At 30.0% G+C, this 12,790-nt stretch overlaps 1 protein-coding gene across 1 annotated transcript; it reads right to left on the bottom strand.

The window, feature by feature from the left end:
• Nucleotides 1–1,721: 1,721 nt before the first annotated feature.
• LOC100807507 (trihelix transcription factor DF1) lies at nucleotides 1,722–4,622 on the bottom strand. The gene is made up of 2 exons (XM_026125004.2): nucleotides 4,194–4,622; nucleotides 1,722–3,392 (listed from the first exon to the last, which is right to left on the bottom strand). The coding sequence occupies exons 1-2, from the start codon at nucleotides 4,502–4,504 to the stop codon at nucleotides 1,904–1,906; spliced, it is 1,800 nt and encodes a 599-aa protein (XP_025980789.1). The 5' UTR covers nucleotides 4,505–4,622; the 3' UTR covers nucleotides 1,722–1,903.
• Nucleotides 4,623–12,790: the final 8,168 nt, after the last annotated feature.

Genomic DNA, 12,790 nt, shown 5'->3' with positions numbered 1-12,790 from the left:
ACAAATTTTGTGGCTCATCATAAATTTATTAGGGCATCAAGATATTATGATGACCCTCATGATTATGATTGCATTCCCTTACATGAAATGAAATAATCTTATTTCCTTAAAAAAAAGTTTGGTAAATTAACTGCCTTACTACAATTGCATACGCGCGAGATTGGTATAATATTAGATAGGACGTGGTGTGCAAAAATGTTTTGTCTTTCAGCATAATTTAGGTTAGATATTTCATGTTAGTACAATATTTTTAAATGCATGAGAAAGATAAACATTAATAAATGTTAATTATATATCATGTAAATTAAATACAGTCTCAATTATTTAAAATAATAAAAACTGTCTTAACAACATGTGAAGTCAATGGTGGAAAATTAACCAAGTTTTCCCTTGTCATAAAACAACTCTCACGCAACTAAAGCCTCCAAAAACACAGAAAAAATTGAAAGTACAACAGGGTGATTATGTGAGAGCTCCCATCGCCAGCACATGTGTAGACATAGCAAAAGGAAAATTACAAGATTAGCTTGAATGCATGCATGTGACATTAATTTTATGTATTATAGATTTCTCTCTATCATCATGGCCGTTACAATTTATATTTTACCAATAATTCATGAATAGTGCTGATTTCACTTAAACATCTCATAATTTAATATAAAATATAAAAGGATAAAAAGAGAAAAACAAAATATAAAATAAAACAAGGAATGTAATTAAAAGAGATGAAAATTGAAAAGTAGTTAAAAAAAATGTGATAAACAATTATTTTGATTCTTGAAAGTGTAACTCACTATGGCTTAGGTTCTTAAAAATATTAAAATTTCAAAAAATCCCTGAAAGTCAAATTTATTTATCACTTTAGTCATTATTAAAAGATTTTTATTAAAATTAACATTTGTGTTTATTTTAAGATGTTATTTATCTACTTGACGATGTACATGTAAATAATATGTTACAATCTGATGGTGTATGTGACAATAAATAATGTATATGTGAATAACAAATAACAATTCAATTACTATCATTTTAATTTTTAAATTAAATTTTTACATAACAGTGTCACTTGTCATGTATACATTAAATTATCCTATCTTAATCATGAATGTATCATCAATGCATAGATGTCTACACATAGTGTGTCATATAGATGTAAACATTAACAACTCGATCTAACAAAAAGTTTTTTTTTTTAACAAGAGTAAAATGATAGAAAAATAACACTTTTAAGTTTTTTTTTAAAAAAATTTTAATACTTTCATAAACCTAAGTGCTAGTAGATTATATTGTTGAGTATCAAATTACAAGTTCACCCATCAAAAGTTTGTAAGAATTAAAAAAAAAAAAACATTATTGGTAATTTATCAGTCCGAAACACATTGTACACCCCACTATAGCTGCTTTGCTGGCCCATGTGGCTGTTTTTGGAGTTAGGCCTCTGAATATAGTTCATGGCGGCAGAAATCTGACCCACTACCCCAATCATCACCTTTTAAGATACCCCATGCTCAGAAAAAGTCTCTCCTCAGATAGGGTATGTTATGTGCAGCCACAGAAGCCCCATACTTTTAGATAGGTCATGAATCATGATTAAAGAATTGAATTTTCTGGCGCAGGTGTTTGTGCCATGTCTTTAATGTCAACAATTTATGACAATTTTTTTTTTTGCAGGTGTTACAACTTACGACCCCATAAGAAAAATAAAAATTGAATGACTATACTATACCCAACAATTGTTTTCCTTAAGAAATAATCACATTTTGAAGTTTAATAAAATGATAAAAAAAATAAAGGACTATTTTTTTCCGAAATAAGTAAAAGTAAATTAAGCACACACGTAAATTTTTCTCCATTCAGAAAATTCCTTATCTTGTCTACTTCAACGGTGTCCACTGAAGCACGTTTAATTATTTGTCGCAATCTCACACGGGTTTGGTCCTGCATCTTCCACACTATCTCCATCTTCTTCAATATTATCATCATCATCACCACCATTTTCTTCTACTTCTTCTTCTTTTTCTTGATTATATTCTTCACTTGCATTATCCTTCCCTATACCCTCTTCCAATGATTGAGGTGGAGGCCTCCATTGTTGCTCCGGTTGCACCATCAATGGCTCCATCATCATCGTCTCATTTGGCGTCATATTCTGAAACATGCCAAAGGGGTTCTGAGATTTTCCCTTTTCTTTGTATAGAGCTTCAAGCTCGTGGAAATAGGGACATGTCTTGCTATCTTCACGCCTTTCTTTGCTACTCTCCCTAACTTTCTTGAAGTACTTGTTGATGTTCTCCCATTTTTCCTTGCATCTCTTTGCACTCCGGTTGTACCCAAGCCTTTGCATTGCAATTGATATATCTTCCCACAATGGAGCCTTTGGTCCATTCTCTTGATACTTGATTTCAAGACTTGTCCTTAACCTTATCAAATCATGAACTTCGGCCTTTGGCCACCGAGAAGAAGAAGAAGAACTCACCGGAGAAGTAGTAGTAGTAGTAGTACTTGTAGCACTGTGACCATTATTCATTTTCTTGACCTCAAAATTATTGTTTGGCATTAATATTGGAGGCTGTGATTGTGGCATTGTTTGCTTCTGTTGCTGTGGTGGCTCTACTTCAACATGTTGTGTGGGGTTTTGCTGGCCGTACATCTTTTGCAATAATGCAATGACTGCAGCATCTTTGGCTGATGCTGTTGATCTCTCTTGAACAAGAATCTCATGTTCCCTATTGATCCTTGCCATTTCTTGCATCCTCCAATTGTCTTGTTGTGCCACCCTTTCCCTCTCCCTTTGGTCCATGGCTTCCAAGAACTTCTTTTGCATCTCCTCTTGCTTCAACAAGACCTTCCTAGTGAGCCTCCTGAAGTAGTCCTTCCACTTTCTCTTCCTCCTATACCTCTCTTCCAAGTCTTCATCTGATGCTGTGGAGGAAGAGGTGGAGGTGGTGGTGGTTAAGAAAGGAGCGTTCATGTTTGGCAAAGAATGTGGGACACTATTGTTGTTGTTGTTGGTTTGTGGTGGTGATGAGTCTCTAGGGTCGGTAGTGGATGTTGTTGTTGTGGTGGTAGTGGTGTTGGTGTTGGTTTGTGGAGAAGGTGGAATGAGAGTAGGGTTTGTGGAAGGAAAAGGTGTGACATAAGAGATAACTTTGTTACCATGATCACTTGTCAATGTGTTTGTTGTAGTCAAAGTAGAAGTAGGTTGTGGTTTTGGCGGGTAAGAGACTGTGAATTGGTTCTCGAGGGCTTGTAATTGATCAAAGAATTTATAGGCTTTTCCATGTGATTTGCCACTTTTGTTCTCTTTGGTTCTCTTGTTGTACTTGTACACGTTCTCAAATTTTTCCTTGCACTTCTTTGCACTCCTTTGATATCCAAGCTCTGCCAATTTCCTGCGTGGCAAGATTTATGCATAAAATTAGAGATATTCAGATGTAGAAAGGGAGGGAGAGAGAGAAAGATCAAATTTCAACATTATCCAATAGAAAAATGAGTTGAGAAAAAAATTATAAATAAAAATGAGCTAATGCTTTCACATAACCAAGGCTAAAAAATCCCAGACAACTTAATGTACTTGCCTTGATGTACTAAATTAACAACAGAAGAGATGGTTCATATGCTTAAAAGAGTTAACAGATAAGACAAATAAAAAAAAAACAATGAAAACGATATGAAAGGCAACAAAGAAGAGAGGTTCAAAAATTAAGAGCAAATCAATAGAAAACCGAAAAACTCACGGATGATTCATTTCAAACATGGGTCCATTTTATATATGCCTTGTTTATAAACGGCTGACACTTAAATATAAAAATTTGAGTTAATTAAAATAAAGTTCGTATTGAATATGTATTATCTCAGACTGGAAGAATAAGATTCGCTGATTTCAAAAGTTGATGGTGCATGTAATTAATTAAGAAAAAAAAACAGCTCTTAACGGCTCGAATATACATGAAGGAAAATGATTTTTAATTGTCTGAACTGGAAATTGAAAACCAATTCATAGATCTCCATGCACGATCTAGAATTGGAGCTTGAAGTTTATATATATATATATACTTTCTTCAAACCCACAAAAAGAAAAAGATATTGAAGTGACTCCAAAAAGAAAAAAAAATGAAAAGAGATGAGTTGAGAGATTAGATTTAGATGTATCGAAATTGAATTATATAAATTATATTTATTTATTTATATACCTTGAAACTTCTTCCCAAAGTGGACCTTTAAGACTTGAATCTCGAAAAACTGCATCCATATCCAACCTTATCTTCAAGAGAGCCAAAGTTTCTTGACGGGGCCACCGGTTCCCTCCAAAGCTCATCTTGTTACCTTCATTTCCTTCACCTGAATTTGCATCCAAATCCATCCCAATCATCTCATCACTACCACCACCACCACCACTGTTGTGGCCGCCTTCATGTGGTGCTTCTTCTGGTGGCGACACCACCGCCATCTCGGGCTCGGTATGGGAGGAGATCTCCAACACACTTGAGTCTCCTAGCTGCATATAGCTATAGAGATGTTGTTTCCCTATGCAATTACAGCTAGAGGGGGAAAAATGAATAATAGAAGACAAGGTGAATACTATATAAGGGTTTTAATGCGCAGGGTGTGCTTGAGGTTATTATATATTTTTATTTATTTATTGGGTGGAGTTTAAATTCTGTCTATTTTATCATAGAAAAAAAAGGGATGATAATAAAGAGACTTTAATGAAGCTGAAGCAGCTTTCACTCCGAGTGCTGTAAATTGTTGTTGTTTATTTTTTTTTATTTTATGGTGATTTTAATTTATTAAAAAATTTAAAGAGATATTACATAATATATAACTACTTTATCTTATCTATTATTATAATGTATAAAGACAAAAAAAGTTTAACTCAATTAGTTGAATAAATACTTTGAATTATTGATAACTCACTTTGATTTTTAGGAGAAAAAGAAATATATATAATGTATAAAGTAAACTCACATTAAATGTACATGTAAAAATATTTTACATTTTTACGCATTATGATAAATAAATTAAACTCTTTCATTTTTTTAATTGGGTTTTAATTGGGTTGAAAAAAAAACGAAGACAGAAAGTCGCTTTGGTTCTCATATCTTTGTGTCACATGTAAGTGCCGGAAAAGAAAAATGAAAGCAATAAAATATAAAATATAATATATACCACTAAAGGAAAAATAATGACAAGTGAAAATATTAGATATAAAAGATTTTTAATTTTTTATTTATGCAATTATTATTTTAGAAAAATTTCACAGTTGTAGTGGGAACAGGCCGCAGATGCGACGATGAAGATAATAACTTGTGGCCCATTTTTGTAGGTCAGCTTTTGCGTTTGGGAGTTTTGGATTTCAGTGGCCGTTTTCACAATTGGCGAAGATTGAAATTACTAATTTGACCCTAAAGATGGATATCATTGACCTCTGATAAAATCGTGATACTCATTCCGTCAAGGAAACTCATACTGTTAGGGACTTTTTCCCAATGTGTGACTGGAAAAAACGTAGATTGATCCTAACTTTTTTTTCTTTTTCTTTTATCATGAAGTACTTATTAATTTTGGGCGAATATAGAATATCATATCATTTATAGTAGAATTTCTCTTTGTAATTACTCTTATTTTATTAACAATATTTGAAACCTAAAATCTTCAAACTCAATTCTATTTAAACCAACTTAAAATCTCAAAATTCAATTCTATGTGGACCAACTTAATATTACTTAAGTAATCCTAAACTAACGCATTAAACTGATTTTAAAGTTACTGTAATATTTTTTGCATTATTACTTAATTATTTGAAAGAGAGACACGAAGTGTCTCTATCTTTATTTTAAAAAATAAACAGAAAAAAGAAAAAGTAATTAAAAAAATAGTGATAATAGATTTTTTTAGAAAAAATGACAATAGTTATATTTTAAAAGTTTATAAAAGAAATAAAAGTATATATATATATATATATATATATATATATATATATATATATTAAATGTTAGTTTAAGAATAAGAAATATGTACACCAAAACAGTAATTATCTTTATTAATAGTTATAGATTATTTGTACTATATTGTTAAAAACAAATTTTAATTCAATATCAATGCTTCAAAAATACATTTGGAACAAATTTTATCATTTTAAATACTTTTGACATAAATTAATTCTTTAAAACTTCAAAAGTTTCATTAAATTAATTTTTGTAAGATTTATATTACAAAAAGTTATGCACTTTTGTGTTAATTGGAATTTTGGAAGACTAATTTAATGTTTAAATGTTTGGAAAGCTAAAGTTTATATTTGGATTACTAATATATTAGTTTAGTACTAAAAATATATAAAAATTAATTATATTTGGATTATCTAGAATATACAAAAGTTGCCATAATATAATGGTTAAATGTTTCTAATATAAACTGAAATTAGATCCCTTACTTTCATAATAAATTGAAGGAAATTTAGGTGATCATGCGGCCACGTGGGCAGGTGTAGATCACCGTGGTTTGACAAAGTTTAGTTTGAAGCTTGGTTAAGAAAAATAATAATTTTAACCTAATTTGTTGATAATGATGAATTAATGGTTTTTTGGTTAGATATAGGTCACTGTGTAAAGGCAAAGTCTATTTATGAAATGGAAGTAACCGGTGACAAATTCAGTTATATTCGACCTAACATAATAAATAGAATGAATATTTTGATGGCTAACAACCTTCTAACGCTTTATGATCACCAATTATTTGAATTTTTATTAGGGACCATTTGCAACAGTGTGGGTAATGAAGCGTCTTGCCGATGAATAATACATTAGTATTGGTTAATTCAAAAGATTGATGTAATAGTATAAGTTTTATTATGTATATATGAGTGAAAATCATCAACAGAATAATTTATATTTAATTTTCATTATGTATAAAATTTCTTAGACAAATAACTGTCACATATTATAAGTAAAATTAGTCTAAATAAATTAAAAGTCACTCATAATCTCTTAACTATCAAAAAAAAAAAAAATTACTATTACTAGTTAGATAGAGTTATTGAGTCAGTTTTTCTGTTTTTATTTCTCATTGTAAATAATAAATAGTTTTCCAATTATATGTGAAAGAGGAAAAAGTGATAAAGTTGGCTTTCATTTTTCTTATTTTGTACTCTGAATTCAATAAATCCATTAATTTGTAGTGACCCCACAACGTGCTTCAACGTGCTGGACTTTATCAACCAATAATATTGAATATGGCCTTTACCAGAGAAAAAGGATACAATATATGGCTTTGAGAATTTTGATCCGAGTTTAATTTATAGATTTTACTGTACATAATTCACAACCTTTCATCACTGATATTTCTTTTTTATTTTATATACTTTTTTCTTTTCTTTTTATCCATTTTATTTGGCATCAATAATGACCAAGGTGCTTCACTTGAGTTATGTAGTTATCTATTCTGTAGAGACTATTTTGTAGTTATCTATTCTGACAATAAAAAGACTTAGGTTAATTTCTTGCAAAATTAATTTATTTAGAAGCAAATTAACCAAGCACAAGATGTGCCTCATTTGGAAGCAAATTAAACAAGTACATAAATCTTTCCCAAATACAATCAGCAAACCCAGACCCAAGAATAAAACACTTCGAAACGTTTATATATATATTGAAAACATTTCAAAACTTTCAAAGATTGTTTTCAGTCTAGAAGAGAGTTCAACGGCTGGCTCCTGCTAGTTCATTTGCTCCATCCCATTTTTCTATAAGAAAAGGACAAAATAATAATAATAAATACAGTTTTTTCAGTGTGTTTTTTATATTATTTATTAATTAAAATTTGTTGTTGTTATGGACAATGACCAAGTTGACCCACTTATACTCAAGTCACTTGGTGCTTAGTTGTTTGAGGCTCTAGACTGAATTCCATATTATTATCTCTCCTCCACTAAAATACTTAGGACTCATTAGCAAGACAAACATGACGAGAATCATGTCTAGCATCCCCGAGAGACTTATGCATGTAACTCTTTGTACCAATCTTTCTAGAGACTCTAACTTAGCTACTAAACCTTACCAGGTCCCTACTGGAGTTAATCAAGACATGAAAATATTCATCTTATTCTAGTCAAGTCATATATATATATATATATATATATATATATATATATATATATATATATATATATATATAACACAATAAAATTTGTGTTAAAGATCAATATAAATTACTATAATAAAATTTTAATGCCAAATATAAATTACATTTAAGTTTTATCCATATGAAAAAAGTATAAACTTGAACTTATAGAATTGGAATGCAGGTGCAGTGAGTACAATTATGTGATACATGTCAAACTCTAATGTCATCCTAACAAATTAGCAATCTGGTATAGGATTTGCCAAGAATATTCTGAAAAGAAACATAGGATGTGAGGATGTGACATCACTGGGTGGACCTTTAGATTCGATCACACCCATGACAAATAACTTGGGATAATTTTGACCTTGGTGTAAATGGCTAAACTTGGCCCAACGAGGTTAAGCTTTTGTTGGGTTTCTCGTTATTAGATCCGGAACAATAGCCATGTAGTGCATATGAAATGATTTTTTATTTTTATTTTTATATAGCTATGGAATGAAATATTATATAATTGATAGTAAGAGGGAAAAAAGGCCATCAAGCTTTCTGTTGTTTATGTGTATTTTGGGCCTCTCCGAAGCATCTTATTTGCTGGTTTGTTCCAAATTGTCGACACTAGCTCTCGTGCGTTTGCTTGCCCAATCCTCATAATTTTAACTTCAAAAACTGCAAAAACGATATGTCTTTGCTTCTCCTCTTTTCTCGCGCATATACCAATCATGAATTGCTTTCCATCCCAAAGTTCTTTTTATTCTTTTATTCAAACTAAATTCATTATTTACATTGCTTGCGTAATGTGCATGCAAATGGATCAAACGAGGATAACATATTAATATTGTAAAGCTTGTCAGCCAATTAAAATTATGCATAATGAACCCACCGAAATAAGTAAGAATTTGGATAGACAAGTTTCAGTCGCATGTTTCATAACATTTAATTAGCATCTATTTCTAATACTTACATGAAACCTCACAGGTATTGCTGTAATTTACTCGTTTTTCTTTTACAGCTTTCTAGCATCATTGATGAGATCAAATTGCTTTAAGCTTCGATCTAGTTTAAAAGTGAGATTAAATTCCAGTTCTTTAATTAATTACTATGTGCTGACAAGGACAATTTTTTAGTTGCATGGCTATTTTTTTAGTTGATTTAGAGTATTTTTTTTGTTCTCATCATTATGTTTTTTATAATCTCCACGGTTTCATATCATTACTAGACATTTATATATAATTTTACTCCAACTGTAAGAAGAAATTTTAAGAAACTTACTTTTTATATATTTTTTAATTTTTACTTAATTATAATTTAATAATAGTGTTGTTATGTATTAGATAAATATTATTTTTTATTATTAAGAAATAGTTTCTTGTAATTTTTTTTACAGAAGATATAAATTTTATTTTTAAAAAATTCTTCCTATCATAGATTTACTCCAATAAAAAAAAAATGTAAGAAACACTTAAGAAACTCATTAGAGATCCTCATATTACAGTTGGATGGCTAATATCAGTTAAGCGAATATAATTATATCATTTAGCCACGTTATGAATTATATTAGCTAGCTATAATTGATGCTTCCCTTCAATAACAAAAAGAAGCTATAAATGATGCTATTAAATTTTTCGAGTATGAAGTAGAAATTTTTCCACGTTATGGTTTTAAGAAGGGTGGACATAATTTAAACATCAACAGCGACAACATAGAATGAAACCAGCCACTTGTATAAAAGAACCGTATCGTTTAATATAAAAATATTAAAAATTAATTGTAATCGTTTAATTTTATGTAAATGATTAACATTAATCTAAGTAAATTTTTTTTATAATTTATGTATATTTATATCATCTATATTTTCACACTTCTCTCCTGTACGTATATATAGCTAGAGAGAGATGAAGTGTATTATGTATAAACTTGAAACTGTATAATTCAAATATATGGTTAAAATTAAAACTAACTAAAATAATTTTAATCATATATATGATTATATGTATAGAATTAACACTTTTTTTACTTCTCACTGACCCCACTCTCAACCGTCCTAGATATATCTCATATATGAAGGAAACATTTAAAGCGAGAATTCTTGATTATTATGAAAAACGAAGAACAATAAATATAAAGTACAAAATTATATTTAAATGATCATAATTTAGAAAGTCGGACATTATTTATTTAAGTTATTATATAAACACTAACTAGTTTTTGTAAATAGATAGATACATGTAACAGAGAGACAAGGAATCAAATTACATGTCATTTTTAAAATTACACTAAATTCTGACCGTTCATTCTATTATCATCTGACATTGGTAACGTGCTTATGACTGTAATTGTCTGTATTGCCCCTTAGAAGATCATGTAACAGCACAAATCCCTCCATTATATAGAATTCGTGCAAATTGTTTTTTTAAGAAATCATGCGCTGCAACTATATAGAATTCCTCCATTATCTGTTCAAATCATAGAATACCCAAAAAATACCCATCGCTGCAATTAGCGATTGAAACCTGTGATTTCAATTGTTCCCAAAATCTTGAAATCACTGGACTTTTAATCCATTACATGGGTATTCGGTGATTGAATTGAAGGATGGACTTAAACGATGTTTTTTTTAAAAAGAAAATTAAGAAAAAAACAAAGAAAATCCAACCTGAATTTGTGTGAATGCAACACTGCAATTTTAATTCACCCAAAAAGTATGAATCTAGAAGTTTTGATCTTCTTAAGGGCAATATAGAAAATTTCAATCATAAGTTATGTGTTAATAATAGATAATATAGAAAATTTCAATCATAAGTTATGTGTTAATAATAGATACGTGTTTGGTTTTAGTAATTTTATTAGAGGGGTCGGGTGATAACAGAATGAACGATCACAATTTGGTGTAATATTTATTAAAAATATATCAATATAATTTGATTCATCCTATAAGCGCTCAAAGGGGTGTTGGTCCAGAAAAAAACAGAAAATTAAATTATTGTTATGGTGCAAATGCGTTCTCTCGCAAGTTGCATGCATCCACCAAATGTCATGAACATGTGAATATATATATGCATGCAATGTATACCTTGTAAATTACAGAGAACACACAAATTAACCCTGTATCATTTATTATTTTCACCTTCAATAGCGTGCTTGTGCTGATTTTTTCCCATTAATTTGTAAGACAACCATCAGCACCTCTTTTGCTGGTTTTGGTTTGTTATAATTAAATCAATAATATCTCTTGACTTTGAAAAAGAATAGCATGCTTATGTAGATGCTAAGATTTTTTTTAAGACATTTTTTAATAAAAAATAATTTACTTGAGTAAAAAAAATTAGTTTTTCTTTTGACTATTTAATACAATTGCATCTTTAAAATTCAAATTCTAAATTAATAATTTAAATAGAACAATCATACACCAATTGATTTACACGTTTTTATTGATATACCCTTGTCATTCTACCTAGGGGTTACATAACCTCTTTCGCATGTTGCCCATTTCCTTCACTCAAAAATCACACAAGGGTCACATTCATATAGCTAGTGGAATTGAATGTATATGGGTAGATCATGGGCAGCTTCAAGCACAATCATGAAAAGCTTGAAGGGACCATATATATGTTACTGTGCCTGGTTACCATTTGAAGGCAAGCCTGGGATATAGGTCATAGATAGGACCATCCGCATGATGAGGTTCGGTGGCTTATATTGTGTTGATGTGCCTCTTGAGCTGTCATATACCGAAATTGCATCTCTATTTGAGGAAGTAGTTTTCAACACCCCATGTGTGTTTTGTGCCATGGCACGTTGAGTATGCACAAACACCGCACATATATTCACTCGCGGATATACGGAAATTTAAAGCTTTTATCATGTGACAAAAGAGAAAATGTCACATTCCATCCTCGTTACAATATTTTTGATTGTGGACTTGTTAACCATACGCACCATATATATATATATGATTGTTATAAATAGTGTCAATTAATTTTTTAAGTTATTTTCAATTATATAGTTTCATATTTTCATAACCTCTGGATCTTTCTCATTTTAGTGTAATCATTTGAGGTATTACATTGGTCTTGGTTCTATTTTTGAGTTAACTCTCGCTAGACCATGAAAATAAAGTTTTTTACATTATCTTGTTCAAGATGATATGAAATAAATCATGTTAAAAAAGAAATACTTATATTGTGTGCACTTATGGTCTATGATAGATATTAGTCAATGTTTCTTATAATGAATATTTTGTATCAATATTATTGTTAGCAAAAAAAAAAAGATAAACCCATAAACTCAAATATTAATTTTGGGATAACAAAAAATTCAAGTTTAATATGTACTCAAGTTCGAGGGTTTATGAGAGTATGAACTCAGGACTAGGTCAAAAAAATGAATCCCATTTATTCACTATTCTTGCCTAACCAAGTTCATCCTTGTCGTTTAATTTGTTGTCATCACCCTCCATTTCCAGTCTCTCTGTTCTAATATTTTTAGTCTATGTCCCTATGTCATTTGCTATTGATTGTTAGCTATTGGATTACAACATGTGAACTTTTAAGTTTGGATGAAATTTATTTTGCAAATTGAATTTGCAAAAGAAAATCCTTCCTTTATTTATATTTCAAATCGAGTTTCAAAACAAAATTGAAATAAAACTTGATTTAGAAAAAGGCTCAAC

This window comes from Glycine max, chromosome 2, assembly GCF_000004515.6.
Source record: "Glycine max cultivar Williams 82 chromosome 2, Glycine_max_v4.0, whole genome shotgun sequence".
Classification (NCBI taxonomy): Eukaryota; Viridiplantae; Streptophyta; class Magnoliopsida; order Fabales; family Fabaceae; genus Glycine; species Glycine max.
The sequence above is the reverse complement of the archived record's forward strand: the minus strand, read 5'-3'. Positions and strand labels throughout refer to the sequence as shown.